The sequence below is a fragment of the Ranitomeya variabilis genome, chromosome 2 (assembly GCF_051348905.1).
Source record: "Ranitomeya variabilis isolate aRanVar5 chromosome 2, aRanVar5.hap1, whole genome shotgun sequence".
Lineage (NCBI taxonomy): Eukaryota > Metazoa > Chordata > Amphibia > Anura > Dendrobatidae > Ranitomeya > Ranitomeya variabilis.
The window spans coordinates 173,802,044-173,822,762 of NC_135233.1; the positions used below are offsets into that span (position 1 = coordinate 173,802,044).

Genomic DNA, 20,719 nt, shown 5'->3' on the forward strand with positions numbered 1-20,719 from the left:
CCCAGCGCACTGTGCACTGCATGCCTTCGCCGGTTTCAGACCCGGGATCGGAGGGTATGTGTGAGTTATGCATACTCCTGGCCAGTGGGCACGGCCTCGCTCCATACACTTTTGTTGAGCTGCCAGACTAGAGGGTGTGGCCTCACCCCATACAAATGATTCATAAGTCCGCAGTCACACAGAATAACTGCTGACTTATTGGTTTTGAAATGAATGCATCCGGACTACCCCTTTTAAAGTTGAAGGTGTACACAAGTCTGGCAAGTTCAACTTATAACCTGGCACGTTGATCCAGAGGAAGTAAAAAACCCCATGAGACAGATGCCAGTAGCCCCCATAGTAAAGGGAACCAGTCACGTCGTTTTTAGCTATTAAACTGTCCCCAGTGTGTTCCCAGATATATCATCTGATATGAAGCTGTACACCCAGAGTCAGTGCGCATGGCGGGCGCGGATAGGCAGTGCGCACGAGTGGGATTTCCTTGGCTGTTGCCAGGACATCGGGCCAGTCATGGCAATCATTCACAGTAATGTGGGCAGGCATAATTTGAACAGGACTCTGACTGATCCGTGACTGAAACAATAAAAAGCGCCACCCCTATGACTGAAACAAAAGGTATGTGACACAATCCCCTAATGATTAACGGTTTTTCAACGTTTTTTAAACTGTCAGCAGTTTTGGCCGTTATAAGATATGGCGACCACCTTTCAGGGCTTATCTACAGTATTCTATAATGCTGTATGTAAGCCCCCAACCCGACCTGGAAGAACTGAAACATACGTTTTATTATACTCGCCTGCAGGGTGGTCCGAGGGGTGTCACGGTCCGGCGCCTCCCATCTTATGATTGCTGCCGTTCTGCTTGCTTCATGGCTCCCCGGCACTGCGGCGCAGGCGCTCTTTTCTGGCCTGTTGAGGGCAGAGGAAAGTACTGCAGTGCGCAGGAGCTGGGAAAGGTCAGAGAGGCCCACACAGGTTCACTTGAAACATCATACCGGGAGCTTTTTTTGAGAGAACCATTTTAGTGCTGCACAGTGCATGACTAACACCACACTGGGACCAGTTTTCTGCCAATTTCTTCCCGACCCCACATACGGTGATCAGACGAGTTCCTTGAATCAGTGCCCATCACAAACTCTAGTACTCGTAACCTGTGATATATTTTTCCAGAAAGGCAATCGGGTCCTCCTTGTACTTTCTGTAGGGAAGAGGACGTGGCACAAAGTTCCATAATGTCACTGCTCTTACAGTAGAGAATCTCCATCTGTGATTCTGATTAAACCTTCTCTCTAGACAGAGGAGCATAGGCCTAGGTGTGTGAAGGCCATTAGAGAGATCTCTGTGCTGTCCCCTCATGTTTGTACATTGTAATTAGATTGCCCCGAAGCCTTCGTTTTCCCAAACTGACTAACCCCAGGTTTGATGACCTGTCTTGGTACTGCAGTCCACCCATTCTTTAGTTTGCGAACCTGTGTCAGAATGGCTGTTTAATCCATTGTACATTTACCTCCGTCTTTGGTAATTGAGCCTGAAGACGGCTCGACGGTGTCCCTCCTGCTGCTGAGATCTTACACTGCTCGGTACAAGCTGTAGCCGTCCGCCAGGCTGGGTGGGCAGAGACTGAATACACTTAGGATTAAATGGCTGATAAATCCATCTCTGAACTCAGAAAATGCTTATCCCTTCCCAACAGGGTTAGTGTTTTGGCCTTTTGTCTTTTCTTCACCTTCTGGCAAGAGCCATAGCTTTTTTCCTCTCCAATAAACAGACATTGAGGGCATATTTTTGCAGACTGATTTGTGGTTTTGAATACCATCTTTCTTTTTTTATCCATATAATGTAATGAAAACAAGACAAAAATGTCAAGTGAGGTGAAATGGTGGAAAAAACTTAATTCACCATTGTTTTTTAGGTTTTGCCTTTATGACGTTCATTGTGCGGCAATATGACTCTCATGGTCAGCACCATTATGGTGTTGCCAACCTTGTATATTTTTGATGTTTTAGCTGTTAAAAGAAAAATGTTGCCATATTTTGACCCCATTAATTAACATTTCGATTTTTTTCCATCTATGGACTTGTCTTTGTTTTCATAGATTGGACTTTTCCCAAATTATTTTTCTATTTCTGTATTTTTGAATTGAGAAAAGTGAGGTGATCAAAATAGTTTTTAATTTTTTTCCGTTTCTTTAGTTTCTCTTGAGGACTTGACTTCACTCTCTTGTACTACATGAAATACCGTAATTCAGTATTGCAGTATGAAGTGCAATTAAGGCCGATGTGGGGCTAAAGAAAACCTTGTCCAAGGAACTTGATGTGGAAAAAATAACATGCTAAGTAAGATTTACCCATTTGCACCCCCTGGATCCAGTGCTTCGTCATCTGCGCAGGAGCTTCACCTTTATAACCGCCACCAGATCTCTACGGCCTGCGATTGGCTGCTTGGTTAGGTGACTTTAGGCACCACGTCATTGGATGCCAAACCCATTAGTACTAGGTGACAGGTGCCCCAGATCACTCAGTTTAAAGGGAATCTGCCAGCAGGTTTTGCTATGTAATCTGACAGCAGCAAGATTTGGGGACAGAGATGCTGATTCTAGTGGTGTATAACTTAGTTTACTGGGTGCAGCAGTTGCGATAGTCAGTTTTCTCTGCTGCTGATCTAGCAGAGCTCAGTTGTGGGGCTGTGTATAACCTCACAACACCGCATCTTTTTGTGTACACTGTGTAGTGACAGGCGGCTGCTAATTCGTTCTCAGACATGGTATGACTAGTATGCAGGAGATCAGTTGTCCTGTAGTGATAATCTCTTGCTGATAAATCACTGATTGTTTTGAAACAGCAAAACAGAGCTTAGTAAATGTCGCTCTAATTGGCAATTACATTAGCAATTAAATGATTCACAGCAGTGATTGGAGCTCGTTGCTTTTATTGGCAGGTGCGGGCTGTATAACATGGCCATCATATGCCACGTCTGGTGTTTTCTCTCGGCTCCTAAGCCTGCTGGATATATGCACTCCTCACATCTGTAGCACATATAAGGCAGTTCTTTGGAAAGGGTTAATATCTGGATTACACCGCTATTTTGACATATATTTTGAAAGTTAATATACCAGCCTCATAAGTTCTAAGATGTCTATTTAACAATCCATACAGTTTGTATTATGAAACCTTGTGACTGATGCTATTTAATGACATTTTCTTAATCTGCCTTTGAGAAGCTATGTACCTGGAATAATGCATTGTTTTTTTTCTGTAAGATGTCGAAGGAAACATTGGAAGACTGATCTTCCATCAACCAGCGTTGTCATAACTTTTCATAATGAGGCCCGGTCTGCGTTACTCCGCACAGTAATCAGGTCAGTGTGTTCACATAAGCAGATGCATACGTTTGACAACTTGGGAGATCACTTTGCTCCTGATATTGCCTCCTTTTGGATTAAAGTTTTGGTGCACAAAGGATTTAAAAGCCAACGCCATGGATTAGATTTATAACAACCCACGCTCATCACACGCAAAAGTAGTGACAGTCTGACCACTAACTAAAAAATGTACAGAACGCCAGCCTTCTCATCTAAGCAAAACACCATGCCATTCCATATCCGTGCTTAGGCTTTGGCATATCCATGTGAAGAGCTGTCTCAAGGGTCTGCTAATTGAGCCCATTTTACTGCCCGTATCCTGTGTCCTGTATAGAGTTAAAAGGGATGTGTTGTTGTGAAGATCTGAAGTTGTGGGTTGTAATAATCACCTAGGCAGGTTAGCAAAGCAACTATTTTTATTCCTTACGACCATGATCATACAGCAGTCCCAGCGTAGATGGCCACAATGCAATGCCCCCCAGTCCTCAAGATCCCAACTAGGGGCTGGTAGTTCCACTGCCCCCTATACCAGGTGTGAGGGAAACTGGTTCCTCCCATGTCACCAATAGAAGTCCAGCATTATGCCCCATAGCCGAGATGGCGGCTGCTCCCTCATCACACCAGGCGATACCCACTGTCAACTTTTGGTTGAGCCATAGCTTTTGTATCTTCCGCAAGTATAGTCTGTAGTCACAATCCTTGGCTCCTCCAGAAGACTGATTCCACAACCATTGCACATGTATCTAGCTCCAGCCGGCAACAATAGTCCTTAGAATAGTTCCTCAAATCCAGACACCAGAAGCCATGACCGTAGCACGTGTAACCAGCTCCAGACGGCAACCTATCTCCAATCCCCATAGGCCGTCTATACATGGGCACCAGGACCTCCGCAACAGATCCTCGTTCTTCAATGCATCAATTACTCATACTTATCATTCTCCTTCTCCTGCAATCAGCCCCCTGGATGGGCAGAAGTTTTCACACCTCCCCCCTCTAAACAATTGCAAAAGAATGTTCCAGAAGGCCAGTCTCCAGCTTGTCTGCAGGGTTATGTATTAGGGATGCCCGCTGCTGAGAGGAACAAAGACACAGGTGCCCCCAGCAGGTGCAGGACAGAAATGCTAATGTAGGGCTTATGTCCACATGAGATCCAGCCTGCATGTCTTCCTCTGGAAACATTGATTTGTGTACCTTAAACTGACGAGCAATTAAATCTAATATATAAAGCTGAATGTGTGTATGTGTGTGTGTATGTGTGTGTGTGTGTATGTGTGTATGTGTGTGTATGTGTGTGTATGTGTGTGTGTGTGTGTGTGTGTGTGTGTGTGTGTGTGTGTGTGTGTGTGTGTGTGTGTGTGTGTGTGTGTGTCCGGGATTGGCATCTGAACCGTCGCAGCTACAGCCACAAAATTTTGCACAGTCACACGTCTGGACCCCGAGAGCGTCATAGGCTATGTTGTGAGGTGAAATTTTAACCCCGCGCTTTCCAATTCACCAAACAATTTTGCCCCTATCTACATAATGGGGAAAAAATGAAAGGAAAAGTGTTGGAGGCAAATTAACAGCTGCCAGATGTGAACAAGGGGGACTTAAAGAATGAGAGCGATGGCGACAAAGAGTATATACCGTACAGTTGCTAAGGTGGGGCCCCGACATGGGATAATCACCACAACACCACGGGGATATGAACACACACACACACAATGCGCCACACACTACCACGTGCTCGAACACATATACCACCCTCAGCGCACATTTCACCACACATACACCAACCTCGCCACATAAAAGTCGAAACACAAAAGTCGCCGCTCAAAACTCGCCATGTGCAAAAATCTCTACATGCAAAACTCGCCACACGTGCAAAACTCACCTCATGGAAAACTCGCCACACGCAAAACTTGCACACGCGGAAAAATTGCCACATGCACAAAAGTTGCAACACATGCAAAAGTTGCCTCACACAAAACTTGCACATACTCAAAAGGCACCACACATAAAACTCGCCACGCGCAAAACTCGCCATGCGCAAAATTTGCTGCACACAACTTGCTACACTAACCTGTCACATGCAACTCGACACACAAAAAGTTGCTACACGCATGTCGCCACACAAAACTCATCTCACAAAAGTCGCTACATGCATGTCGCCACACGCAACTCAACACACACACACATTGTGGTACCCGTCATGGCGTTGGGTACTTGGCCCTGCTCAGTCAGATGTCTGTGATGCAGGGACGTCTGAGTGAGGCTTTACTGCTGATAACTCCTCTACTTTGTAGACATCTGAATGACACCTTCCAGTGATCGGAGCACAGCAGCATGATTTCCTTGCTGTGCTCTGAACACTCCAGTGGCAGTGAGCATAGGCCGGGCACACTGACATTGTACTGCTAATGTCAGGCTACTGACTTGTCCTCGCCGCTGGAAGAAGTCCTGTGCATAGTCCAGCTCTGACCAGTGAGAACAGGCCTGCGGCAGTGAAAATAACGAACGCTAGCCATACATTGCCAGGCTGCCAGCCTGTGCTCGCCGCTTCCTGACGCTGCTGAACACCGCGGGAGCCATGACTGGGGGTTTGTAGCTCGGAACCTTGCTCTGGGCTACAATTATACGGTGCTTGTCCCCCTCCTTCCCTGCAGCAGGCAGCCAAGGGGGCATGCCCAGTTCACAGGGGAGGCTCCGATGACTTGCAGCTGCTGAATTCACAGTGTATAAGTATCATGCTTAGACTCTTGCACCTCTGCAAACTAAAATATTTCATTTTGTTTTAGAAATAATGTTCAATAATTATTACAAAAATAAAAACGAGGCACATTCCCTTTTAACCTGTTTCCATCTGTGAAGCTGCATATTTAAAATCCGCATCAAGTGAATTTCAGCTCAGTATTTTGGCGTCATCTGCTTTGCCGCAACTTTCTGCCTTCAAATCCTTATGCAAAATGTGCAGCCTTTCTGCCCAATCTAAACCTAACCTAAAACACCAAGTGTATTTTTACTATGTTGCAAAATACTTTGTGCTACCTTTGTCCTAGTTGGGGAAAGTGGACAGAGCCAAACTCCTGCCATATTGAATTATCTGTTCCCATGCTGCAGATGCTTCCTGGCATTATGAACACAATGCACCATTATCAGTACAATATGTGTTTGTTTTGGATTGCAATATGTGAAATCTCTGCTTGTAGCCCCATTTGGGCTTTTCATTTCTTCAGAGTCTTTTCTGTGGGTGCGTGCGTCAGCCCTCCCTCCATGACACTGGCGATTGGCAGCGTCTTAGACTGTTAAATCAGCTGCCGAGCTGTGATTGGCAGCGCTTATAAGGGGGTGGTGAGGTCACACACCGCCAGAGAGCACTGAGGAAAATGCCTAGTTGTCAGCAAGCGGAGATTTCATGTATTGCTCCCCACCAGCAGCAAACCCGAATATCTCTGCCATGGAGCGATGCATCGCAAAACTAACAAAAGCGGCAGAATCAGGGAAGCTCAGGGATTTTCACAAAGTATTTAGTTTAATTTATTCCATGTAGGTTCAGTTAGATGCCTCAATCACAGAATCTGGCATCTAAGGGGTAAGTGTTCTTGAGAGTGGAGAGTGGCATGCCAGGTCTGGCATACGTACTGGAAAATAATTATTTGGTATATTTAATCCATGGTGTCCGGCGAGTGGTAGATCAGTTCCCTTTCAGATTTTGTATTTTTCTTTGGCACCTGTGACAGGAAGACCGAGAGGCCTATAGGCATTTGGGCATGCTGCTGACAGACTAGGGCGGAAGTCTCTGCTTTTGACCCACCAGCGTTTCTATAATTTTCCTGTTCCTTGATTTTGTTAACTGAACTTTTTTTTTATTTCCTTTTTTAGTGTGTTAAAAAAAAGTCCTGTTCACCTCGTTAAAGAAATTATACTAGTTGATGATTACAGTGACAGTGGTAAGTATCCAGGTTTATTAACCCTTTCCTGACATTGGATTCAATTTTATGTCCTTCTGCGAGTCCTGTATGGAGTTGGCTCAGTAGCTGTTCCCTCATGATACTAGGCAGATACTGATTACATTACACAGCCGGTATGTGCCTGTAACATCAGCGACAGGAGCTTGCTCAGATCACTGCTGTTTATTCATTTACATTTCACTGGCAGTCACTGACGGCAGTATTTAAATGAGGAATTGCAATTGCAGGGTGCAGTGGGTTGTCATGGCCGCCATAGGCCTATAGAAGTCCCCAATGGCTGCCATTCTTGACCTCCTCTGAAGCCCAACCATCATCATTCTCTATACAATGCAATAAAACAGCATATTCAAGTTTGCTAATGGGACTTAAAAAAATGAAGTACAAAAATTTGAATCATTTCTCAGACATGAGGGCAAACTTTTTTTTTTTTTTTTTTTAATTTCCGCATTTTTTTTATTCACCCATGCACAAGTTAGTAAAAAGCAAGTTTGTCATCTGCGTATTCATCGTGACCTGGAAAGTGCTGTTGCCAGTTTTTTTATGCCGCACAATGAACACTGTAAAAATACGTAAAAAAAAAAGAAAAAAAAGTCGGAATAGTTTATTTCGCTGCATTTGGATTTTTTTTCTCATTTTTCAGTACATTATTTAGTAAAATGAATGGTGTTATTCAAAACTACAACTCGTTGTTGAGAAACAAACCCTCAGACAGCCATGTCATCTGAAAAGTAAAGTTACGGCTCTTGGAAAGAGGAGAGAGAACAATGAAAATGCAAAAAATGAAAATTGATGCAGAGAAGGGGTTAAATGACCTGTAGGGTATTTCTGCGTATAACCAACGTATGTAATCTAGCGGGCGCTGACCTGATCACTCGCTTGTTTCTGCGTACAGAGGCGCTGATGCCAGCTACCACTCTAAATGCCCAGAGGTTTGTGTAATGCTTAACTGTCACGTTGTCTTGTTCTGTAGGAACCAAATGATCTGTAAGCCTTGTAAACCAATAAATGCTGGAATCTGCCTGCTACAGAGAACCTTTAACCCTTGGGTAGAATTCTGGATAAATCTGCAGTGGTTATTGAACTGCATATTACAGCATCATGCATACAGAAAACTAACATGCAAAATGCCAGTCCACAAACCTTCAAAAAACAGAATGGAGGACTCCGTGCAGTGGAGCACAGTCTTTGGGCAGGAGGAGGTCCGTTTACCAGTAGGAACTAGTGAAGGTTGATCTGTACAGAGCAGTGCCGTACTATGGAGACCTAATCTCTAGAGTACTGAGAGCGAGGGGGTATCCTGTACAAGATCTATTGGCTGGTATAGGACAGGGTTTCCCAAACCTCAGTCCTCATGGCCCCCAACATGTCATGTTTTCAGGATGTCCTTAGTATTCTAGCTCAGGTGATGGAATTACTATGAAACTGCCACAGGTTCTGTCATCCTGCAGATATGATGTGTTGGGGCCCTTAGGACAGGGTTTGGGAACCATGGTATAGGCAGATTGATGGACGTTTATCTCACTGCATAGGCAATCTTACAGGGAATCTGTCACCACATTTGACTTATCTAAACTATTACTATGGGCATACAGGCTATAAACAGCTGGAAACGGTCCTCTGCGTGTGTCTCATATCAGATGCAATGGTGCTGAGAAATCATTTTTTATCACTTTATGTAAATGACCTCTCTGGGGAGGATGTTGTCAGGATTAGGACTCTGCCTCCAGAACTTATTTTACATGAAGGGGATTGCCAGTGTGAGACATGTAATGGCCGCTCTCTGCAGAGTTGTGTGTGGTTATAACTGACACATCTGCTTCCAGCTCACAGGCAGACAGGGCTGCAAAATTGTTGCAATACCGCAGAATGCAAAACCTGCAGAAAATGTGTTCGCAAAAAGGCAAATGCCATTTCTCCTGTTCTGTGTTAGTTACTTGTCTCACACTGTTAACTACCCTTTCGGCTATGTGCCCACATTGCGGAGATGCTGTGGAAATGTCCGCAGCATTTCCGCAATTTCCTGCTGTGGGTAAAACACATGTGGAATTCGCATGCGTTTTCCTTCAAAACACAAGCATTTTGCAAGCGTTTTTAGCTTGCAGAATGCTTGCGCTTTACAAGCGATTTGAAGCATCACTTGGAAAAGTGATAGGTTGGTCACACTTGTCATGCATAGTGCTTGACAAGTGTGACCAACTTTTTACTATTGATACTGCCTATGCAGCTTCAGTAGTAAAAGATAGAATGTTAAAAATAATAAAAAAATACAAAATATGGTTATTCTCACCTTCCGACGGCCCCCGATCTCGTCAGCGGCGCTCCCTGTACGTTCCGTTCCCAGGGATGCTTTGCGCGAAGGACCTATGTGACGTCATGTCATCCCTGGGAACGGAAGCCGCTGCCTGCACCGCTGAGAGTCGGGAGGACTCCGGGGGCCGTCAGAAGGTAAGTATATCCCTATTTTTTAATATAATACTTTTTTTTACAGAAATATAGTTCCCAAGGGCCTGGAGGAGAGTCTCCTCTCCTCCAGACCCGAGTACCATCCGCACATGAAGTGCTCACTTTACGCATGGTGGGCATAGCCACATGCGTAAAGTGAACGTTTCAATGCAATCCTATGGCTGCGGAATCGCAGCGATTCCGCAGAAATAATGAACATGCTGCAGATTTTACCGCTATGCCATTCTGCAGTGGGAAAATCCGCAGCATGGGCACAGCAATTGCGCAATCCCATAGGATTACATGGCAATGCGGTTTTTAAGTGTTTTTATGCGTTTCTGTTGCAGCAAAAGTGCGGCAGAAACGCATAAAAAACGCAACGTGGGCACACAGCCTTCATGTAAAATAATCTCTGGGGACAGAGTTAACTCCAGGCACTATCATCCCAGAACCTGGAAGAGGTCGTTTATATAAAGAGATAAAGGATGATTTCTTAACAATAAGGCATCTGGTATGAGAGACACAGGTTCTGACTTTTTCAGCAGTCTATAGCCTGTATGCCCATATTAATAATTTAGATAGGTCAAATGTGGTGACAGATTCCGTTTTAAAGATGGAACTTGTAACTGTCTTTTCTGACATCTGTTAGTGCTGACCTTGACCCATGGCTAGAAAATACGGTAGGTTATTGTCTCTTTTATAGACTGGTTTTCAGAGATCTCTGGTTCACAACTCACACCACTATCCTCTAAATTTAAATATGAACATTTATTTAAAAAGTATAGCCTTTATTTTAACCTTTTATTTTAAAGATTCTATTTTGTGCAATATTTATTTTATATTTTTCTGACTTATTCATAAGCTGAAGATGGGGCTTTGCTTGGGAAGATTGAGAAGGTGCGAATCCTTAGAAATGACAGACGTGAAGGTATGGATCTGGCACTATTTAATACTTTTGGAGTTGGGGGGGTCAGTTTAGACTTTAAATTCTCAATTCTCTACTTGCAAGCAGGGCCATAATCCTTATTTTTTTTTTTTTTTTTTTTAATTGTTGAAAACTTGGCAGATTGTACAAACGGAAATAACACTTGGCCAGCCCAGCTTATCTAAAATAGATCCTGGCATAACATTTTCAAACTATTATTTAAAGCCTTCGTGAGATGTTATAAGGATTGTCTGACTTACAAAAAAATGTTCTTAAGACTAGAAGTGTTATAAAGTAATGTTGGAAGATGAAATGTTTAAGGAAATATGACAGAAATGTCAACTCTCCTAAGCTAGTCTATATGGGCATGCAGGTCATAGAAAGATGAATCAAATTATGCCTTCATATCAGAGTCCTGATGTCTTATTCCAGATTCCACTTTTATCTTAATATGTAGATGAACTGTTAAGATCTATGGGTGGGACAGAGATCTTCCCAAAAGTCTGCCACTTTATATAAAGTGCAAAAATGAACACACACTAGAATGTGCCTGTATCACTGTTATGTTGTCATTGCAGTGATAGCGGTACATACTGGTGTGGGTCCATTTTTGTATTTTATACAGTGATGCTTAGTATTTGGAATCCTGTTCATGTTATACGGATAATATTATTATTATTATTATTATTATTATTTGTTATTTTCTTCTGATACGCTGTGCATCATTACTACAGTGGGAACGGAAAGTATTCAGACCCCTTTACATTTTTCACTCTGTTTCATTGCAGCCATTTGGTAAATTCAAAAAAGCTCATTTTTTTTCACATTAATGTGCACTCTGCACCCCATCTTGACTGAAAAAATGAGAAATGTAGTAATTTTTGCAAATTTAAAAAAGAAAAACTGAAATATCACATGGTCATAAATAGTCAGACCCTTTGCTCAGACACTCATATTCACATAAGTCACATGCTGTCCATTCCCTTGTGATCCTCCTTGAGATGGTTCTACTCCTTCATTGGAGTCCAGCTGTGTTCAATTAAACTGATAGGACTTGATTTGGAAAGGCACACACCTGTCTATATAAGACCTCACAGTGCATGTCAGACCAAATGAGAATCATGAGGTCAAAGGAACTGGCCAAGGAGCTCAGAGACAGAATTGTGGCAAGGCACCGATCTGGCCAAGGTTACAACAGAATTTTTGCAGTACTCAAGGTTCCTAAGAGCACAGTGGCCTCCATAATCCTTAAATGGAAGAAGTTTGGGACCACCAGAAGTCTTCCTAGATCTGGTCGTCCAGCCAACTGAGCAATTGTGGAAGAAGAGCCTTGGTGAGAGAGGTAAAGAAGAACCCCAAGATCACTGTTGCTGAACTCCAGAGATGCAGTAGAGAGATGGGAGAAAGTTCCACAAAGTCAAATATCACTGCAGCCCTCCACCAGTCGGGCCTTTATGGCAGAGTGGCCCTATGGAAGCCTCTCCTCAGTGCAAGGCATATGAAAGCCTGCATAGAGTTGATAATTCTAAGAGTTATGTGTGGAGAAAACCAGGCACTGCTCATCACCTGCCCAATACAATCCCAACAGTGAAACGTGGTGGCAGCATCATGCTATGGGGATGTTTTTCAGCTGCAGGTACAAGATGACTGGTTGCCATTGAAGGAAACCTGAAAGCGGCCAAGTGCAGAGATATCCTGGATGAAAACCTCTTCCAGAGTGCTCTGGACCTCAGAATTGGCCAAAGGTTCACCTTCCAACAAGACATTGACCCTAAGCACACAGCTAAAATAACAGAGGAGTGGGCTTCAGAACAACTCTGTGACCATTCTTGACTGGCCCAGCCAGAACCCTGACCTAATTGAGCATCTCTGGAGAGACCTGAAAATGGCTGTCCACCAACGTTCACCATCCATCCTGACAGAACTGTAGAGGATCTGCATGGAAGAATGGCAGAGGATCCCCAAATCCAGGTGTGAAAAACTTGTTGCATCATTCCCAAGAAGACTTATGTCTGTACTAGCTCAAAAGGGTGCTTCTACTCCATACTGAGCAAAGGGTCTGAATACTTATGACCATGTGATATTTCAGTTTGTCTTTTTAAATTTGCAAAAATTACTAAATTTCTCTTTTTTTTTTTTTTTTTTTTTCCAGTCAAGATGGGGTGCAGAGTGTACATTAATGAGAAAAAAAATTAGCTTTTTTGAATTTACCAAATAGCTGGAATGAAACAGAATGAAAAATGTAAAGGGGTATGAATACTTTCCGTACCCATTGTATAATTATGCATTTTGTGTCTTATTCCCTAATCCACATGTTTCTATACATCTACTTGGTGTCTTATGAACATGCATGCTCTTAAAGGGAACCTGTCACCCCCCCATCCCCCTAGGCGTATGAAACTAAAAGGGCCACCTTGTGAAGCAGTAATGCTGCATTCTGACAAGGTGGCTCTTTTAGTTCTGGGTGCTGTAACTGCAGAAATAATCCGTTTTGTAATTTGTCAGAAAATACCTTTCTTCAGTCAAGGAGGCCGGCGTTTCCCCCCTGCTGCAGACGCCACACAGCCGTCACTCAAATCTTCTTGGAGAAAACGGCTGTGTGGCGTCAAAAGCAGGGGGGAAACGCCGGCCTCCTTGACTGAAGAAAGGTATTTTCTGACAAATTACAAAACGGATTATTTCTGCAGTTACAGCACCCAGAACTAAAAGAGCCACCTTGTCAGAATGCAGCATCACTGCTGCACAAGGGGGCTCTTTTAGTTTCAAACGCCTGGGGGGTGACAGGTTCCCTTTAAAGTGAACCTGTCACCAGAAATAGCGCTATTAACGTGAAGATATGAGATTAATCAGCTGATTAATGTTATCATTATGCTGTCTGTTGCCTGCCCTCAGCCAAATGCATTGGGGAGAAAATTAACTTAATTCTCCCCGCCAGCATTCGGTTTTCAGTAATGGGGGCAGGGCCACTGCTGGTTCAGTCACCGCTCTGAGTATACATAGCAGTCGCCCAGCTGTCAGGAAGTCCCAGGGTTCCAGTTACGGCGACCGCTCTGTATTCTCAGAGCAATGACTGAAGCGGTGGCACCCCATGGCTGAAAACCGAATGCTAACAAATAAAGTAGCACTCTGTACCGCTATAGTGTGCAAACATGAAATATTTTAAATTTGAATTGCATTACTGTTCTAGAAAATTGGAAAAGTTGAGAATACTTGAATTTGCCAAATCCTGTATGCTTGGCAGCCATGATAAGGTGATTCTGGGAACTTGCCTAATGTGAATCCTCTCATTATGCTGAAGCCTACATTTACACTGTGTTCCAAATTATTATGCAAATAATATTTCCTCATATTTTCTCTAAATTACCTATCTGAATTGCAGTCATTGTTGTTTTTCAGTCATCTACTATTCTAGTATAATTGCAATGTTTTGGAACAAACTGCCTATGAAAACAGTATCTTTTTAAAAATAAATAAACACTCAAAATGCATGTTCCAAATTATTAGGCACAGCAGAGTTTTCATCCTTTTTTTTTTTTTTATTTTGAACAAAAAAATGGTCAATTGTGACGTTATAAGCATTATCCGCTTATTACAAAATGAAATCAAACAGTTTTCAAGTGAAAACTTTATTCTAGGTGATGTTACATTTGCACATAGGACCCCTTGTTCGAAAGAAGCTTCTGGACTCTCTCGTCCATTGAATTTGTCAGTTTTTGGATGGTTTCTGCTTCAATTGTTTGCATGTGGACAGAATACCCTCCCAGAGCTGTTGCTTAGCTGTGAACTGCCTCCCGCCATCATAGACACTCCTTTTGATGATGCTCCAGAGGTTCTCAATGGGGTTGAGGTCAGGGGAAGATGGTGGCCACACCATAAGTTTGTCCTCTTTTATGCCCATAGCAGCCAGAGATGCAGATGTGTTTTTTGCAGCATGAGGCGGTGCATTATCATGCATGAAAATGATCTTGCTGCGGAAAGCACGGTTCTTCCTCTTGAACCATGGCAGGAAGTGTTGTTTTAGAAACTCCACATATATTATGGAGTTCATCTTTACCCCTTCAGGGATCATAAAGGGGCCGGCAATCTCTCTCCCCATGATTCCAGCCCAAAACATTACTCCACCTCCTCCTTGTTGGTGCCTTAGCCGTGTTTTCATGGGGTGTCCATCAACCAGCCATCCTCCACTCCATCCATCTTGACCATCAAGCGTTGCACGGCACTCATCGGTGAACAAAACAGTTTGGAAGTCAGTCTTCATGTATCGTTTGGCCCACTGGAGCCGTTTCTGCTTGTTGCAGTGGATAGAGGTGGTCGACAGGATGGCTTACGGACAGCTGCAAACCTCTGAAGGACCCTGCATCTTGTTGTTCTGGGGACGTTGGAGGCACCAGCAGCTTCAAAAACTTGTCTGCTGCTATGACAAGGCATTTTTGCAGCTGCTCTTTTAACCTTACGCAATTGCCTGTTGGAAAGAGTCCTCAATTTTTCCTTATCAGCACGCACACGTGTGTGCTGGGAATCAGCTACATACTTCTGGATTGTGCGATGATCACGATGAAGTGTCTTGGCAGTGTTGATTGTAGTCATGCCTTGACCTAAATACTCCACAATTTGTTGCTTCTCAGCAGCCGACACATCCTTTTTCCTTCCCATTTTGGCAAAAAATGTAGGCTGCTTAATAATGTGGAACAGCCTTCTTAAGTAGTCTTGCTTTTATTTGGACACACCTGCCAAACTAATGTGCACAGGTATCTGCAATTGCTTTCAGTGATATAAAGAGCCACACATCACCATCAATGAGTTTAAATGACAAACAAAAAAATTCTAACCTTATCACTCCTAAACTCTTTGTGCATAATAATTTGGAACACAGTGTATATGGGAAGGCAGAATCCTGCTGTTATTAAAAACGGCTGAGGGGTGTAGTGCTCTCTGTTTTTCTAATTTTCTAGAACAGTAATGCAATTCAGATTTCATATATTTATTGTTTGCATGCTACTGCGTACTACTTTATTTGTTGGTTGTATATGAAGATCGCTCCTCTTAGTAAGCACCTGTACACACCTGTTTTCTGTTTGGAAGTGACAGTCGGTCTTTTGATATTTGTATAAATAGACTCTGACTGAACACTCCACCCCAACACTCCACCCCTCAGCCTCTGGAGTTTTTAATTGCAGCAGGATCCTGCCTTCCCATATAAATGTAGGCTTCAGCCTAAAGAGAGGATTCATATTAGGCAGGTTCCCAGCAACAAGAATCACCCTATCATGGCTGCCGAGTAATGCAATTCAAATTTCATATATTTCACGTTTGCATGCTATAGCGCTATAGAGTGCTACTTTATTTGTTGGTTATATATGGCGGTCTACTCTTAGACAGCACCTGTACACACCTGTTTTCTGTTTGGAAGTGATGGTCAGTCTTTTAACATTTGTATAAATAGACTCTCTGACTGAACACTCCACCCCGCAGCATCAGGAGTTTTTAATTACTGCAGGAACCTTCCTTCCCATATAAATGTAGGCTTCAGCCTAAAGAGAAGATTCATATTAGGTAGGTTCCCAGCAATGAGAATCGCCTTATCATGCTATAGCACTACAGAGTGCTACTTTATTTCTTAGTTGTATATGGAGATGGATTCTGTTAGTAAGTACCTATTCACACCTGTTTTCTGTTTGGATGTGATGGGCAGTTTTTTTATATTTGAAAACCGAATGCTGGCAGGGAGAATAAAGTTCATTTTCTCCCCGCTCCCTTCAGTTCCGTGCTGGCGCCGGACAGCATAATAACGCAGATTAACCGCATATCTCCAGGATAACAGCGTTATTTCTGGTCGCAGGTTCACTTTGAATCACATTTTGCAATTACATCATTGTGCATTTTTGTCCCATTCCTGTAAATTATTGGCAACGTATATCACAAATTGTACTATATTGCTTGTATTTATCATCTCTGCCGTGTCAGCTTTTTTCCCATTGTGGTTCTATTTTTAAATTTCTGTGTTTTTAATTGTAGCAACATTGTTGTGCTAATAAAACAATGTATTTTCTCATTTTAGTGCTTTTGAACTCAATTCTCTATAGGGTTATAATACTCTTGGTCTCATTGTAGAACAGTGTTATTACATAGTGCCTGGAGCAAAGTAGAGCGTAGTGTGATTACTAGCACTCCATCACTGCAGCCATTATGGAGGTAGCTGGCATCACTGAGAGAACTGATGGAAGTGTTTGTAATGAGACACGGTACAACTCAGCTGTACTGTCACCCATCCACTTTCTCTGTCCTGCATGCTCATATGCATGGCGTAGGAGGATTGAGCCTACTGACAGATTCCCTTCCTCTGATGAAATATTAACACTTTGTGCCAGTAAACTAATTGACTTGTACAGAAATGACTGATTTTTTTTTATTTCAGTTTGTCATCCCTGTGCTTATTTCAGTTGTCTGTTACAACAGGTCTGATGCGTTCTCGTGTTAAGGGAGCAGATGCAGCCCAATCTGAAGTTCTAACTTTCCTTGATAGCCACTGTGAATGCAATGAACATTGGCTGGAGCCCCTCCTTGAGAGAGTTGTTGAGGTAACCAGCTCTTCAACATGTGTATTGCAAATATTACATTTCTTTGGTTGTGCAAATATAATTTATATTATTTATAGTGTGCAAATAGTCATCTAAGTATGATATAATATTTGCCGACAGGTGTTTTGGCTTGTTTGTCTCTTGTCAGTTCAAAGCAAGAGGTCGAATTTGATTGGATGTGAGAGGCCTCTGATGAGGATGTAAGGGGTAACATCTGTCCGTGTGGAGAGTGACATACCTGTGTAAAGAGACCTCTAGGCCATGCAATACTCCTCTGGGAAACTAAATATGCACATTGCCTGTACAGAAGAGAAAAAGCGTTGAACTCTAGTGCTACCTATTGGAAGTACCAATTTTAAAAGTCAGTATCAACCCGTTAAGGAGCCTTGCACATGACTTGGGGATCACGCAGACTTTGGGGCATCTCTGTCTGATCACAGACCGCAATGCATGACAGCCTCTTTGATGTACATGAAGGTGTCCTCTTCTGGTCGGGAGACCAGCTGGCCATGTATTGATTGTGGTCCGTGATCATACAGATATCAACTGAAGTCTGCATGAGCCCTTAGTGTCTGGTTTGGCTTTTATCCTATTTGCATGGCCTCTCATACTTCATAGAAAATGTATATTATTCCTGATTTATGTAGTGACTGTAATCAATGATGGTAACGTTTGTATATACAAGCTTAACCCCATGATTAGCTCCTATATTGTCCCTGTTCAGGGATGAACTAACTGTTCAGTGCACTTGTGCTGCGCTTAGCTCTCCAGTGATAGTGCGCGACAGCTCAGTGTGGATGATATTGGGGGCATCCTCCTCAGAGGAAATGGGGCTTGGTCCTGAGACTGACTGCAGATGGTGAGGGTGGTGGATATCCTGTGGTTAGGTAAACAAGCTCACCATACTCCGTAGGTGGAGTGCAGCCCACTGTTCAGCTAAAAGCAATACCAGCCTATTCTCCCATACACAGGCACTCGTTCAGCCAAGCACTCCTTTGTTCTCTGTTTCCGATGGCGGCTCATCAAATCATTTGGCACTGCAAAATCTGATATACCTGCTCAATATCTCTCTCGACAGTCATTTGTCTTGGGCCCTCATAGACATTACTTTCAACAGATCCCCTTTATTGACTGGTTTGGCGTAAACGTATCTAGTGTGAGACTGCAAAAGCCAACAATTCAGTCAATGACTAAAATCCTAATATATACAGAGTTTAATTTACCTAAATGGTGTCTTCCCTAACTGTCCCCTACAGGGCCATGACTTGGTCGTAACACCAGACCGGGTGTGTCCTGCACGTTTTGGGAAACATATGATCAGACAGTATCTCATGTTAAAGGGAACCTGTCACCAGGTTTGGCCGATACGAGTTATGGCCACCTCCTTTCAGGGATTTTATTCCGCATTTAATAATGCTGTATATAAGCCCTAACCCGACCTGTAAGAGAAGAAAAATGACTTATTATACTCACCTGTGGGGCGGTCCGGTCCGAGGGGTGTCACTCTTCTTGGTCCGGTGCTTCCCATCTTCTTATGATCGCTGTCCTCCTTCTTGGTTAGTGTGGATGACGCGTCCCTCCATCATTTGGACAATCTGCTCGGTATCGCGCTCCTGTTGATGGCAGAGCAAAGTAGTGCAAGGCGCAGGCGCCAGAAGAGGTCAGCGAAGCCCAGCGCCCGCACACGGCAGTTCTTTGCTCTGCCCTCAACAGGGCATATAAGTTTGCCTGTGCAGGAGCGCGATGCCAAGCAGACTGTGTGGATGATGCAGGGACGCGTCATCCACTCAAACCAAGAAGGAGGACGGCGATCATCAGAAGATGGGAGGCACCGGACCAAGAAGAGCAGCACCCCTTGGACCGGACCAACCCCGTAGGTGATCATAATAAAAGTTATTTTTCAGTTCTTCCAGGTTGGGTTGGGGGCAGATATACAGCATTATAGAGTGCTGTTAGATAAGCCCTTAAAGGCGGTGGCGGCATCTCATATCAGCCGAACTTGGTGACATGTTCCCTTTAAACTGATGATGACCCATGCTGAAAACTACCAGGTCACTAGCGGTAAAGGGGGTTGGATAACATTTAGCGGATGTAAATCTCTTAATTTATGCTTACTGAGTTTTACAACATACTGTTTCTAGCGCTCCCACCTTCCCAATAAAATGAGTCAAAGAGATAACAGCCATGTCATGCTGGAATATTGATTCATCACATGCAAGTCAGAATGATTATTGCTGTTACATTACAGCCATTGCTTAATGGATAGAACTATTAAATGTTTAACCCCTTCACCACCCAGCCTGTTTTCACCTTCCTGACCAGGCCAGGTTTTACAATTCTGATTAGTGTCATTTTGTGATAATAACTCTGGAACACTTCAATGTATCCCAGTGGTTCTGAGACTTTTGTTTGTGACTCATTGTACTTTGTTAGTGGTAAATTTAGGTAAATATTTTTTACATTCATTTATGAAAAAATCTGAAATTTGCCAAAAATTTAGCATTTTTCTAAATTTCCAATTCTCTAATTTTTATGCCACAAAACTACACACAATAGTTAATAAATATAATTTACCGTATGTCTACTTTACATAAGGATAATTTTTGAAACATTATTTTGTTGTTTTTGTTAGGAAGTTAAAAGCTTATCAGCAATTTCTCATTTTTCCAACAAAATTTACAAAAACATTTTTTTTAGCAACTGCCTCACATTTAAGTGACTTTGTAGGGCCTGTATGACAGAAAATACCCAAAAATGACACGATTCTAAAAACTACACTCACTCAAAACCACATTCAAGAAGATTATTAACCTTTTGAGGTGCTACACAGGAATTAAAGCAACGTGGAAAGAAATGAACATTTTACTTTTTTCCCCAACAAAATAGTTGCTTTATACCATAATTTAGCATTCTTAAAAAGGTACCAGGAGAAAATGGACAATACAACTTGTTAAGCAAATTTTCCGGAGTCTCCTGATACCCCGTATGTGGTGGAAAACTACTATTTAAGTACTAGACATGTCTCGGAAGGCAAGGAGCAACTTTTGACTTTTGAAATGCAAAATTGGCTGGAATAAATAGCGGACGCTATGTCGTTTGCAGAGCCCATGATGTGCCTAAACAGTGGAAACCCCCCACAAGTGACTTAATTCTGGAAACTAGATCCCTCAAGAAATTTGTCTAGATGTGTTATGAGCACCTTGAACACCCAGGTGCTTGATGGAATTCTCATTTTTCCCAGGAAAATGTTTAGTCCCAAATTTTTTATTTTATGTATTTTTTTTTAACAGGGGTAACAGGATAAAATAGACCCAAAATTTGCTGTGCCATTCCTCCTGAGTACGATTCTCTATATGTGGTGGGAAAGTACTGTTTAGGCACATTCCGAGCTTTGAAAGGAAGGAGTGACGTTTTGGAGGACATAATTTGATGAAATTGTTTACAGGCGCCATGTCCTTGAAATG

General features: G+C 42.9%; 1 protein-coding gene across 1 annotated transcript in view; it reads left to right on the forward strand.

The window, feature by feature from the left end:
* Positions 1 to 20,719, forward strand: part of GALNT2 (polypeptide N-acetylgalactosaminyltransferase 2) — a 183,102-nt gene that overhangs the window by 33,307 nt on the left and 129,076 nt on the right. The window contains exons 4-7 of the mRNA XM_077283219.1: positions 3,259 to 3,357; positions 7,222 to 7,289; positions 10,615 to 10,680; positions 17,134 to 17,255. Of these exons, the coding sequence (XP_077139334.1) occupies positions 3,259 to 3,357; positions 7,222 to 7,289; positions 10,615 to 10,680; positions 17,134 to 17,255 (355 nt within the window). The remainder of the gene's footprint in view (positions 1 to 3,258; positions 3,358 to 7,221; positions 7,290 to 10,614; positions 10,681 to 17,133; positions 17,256 to 20,719) is intronic.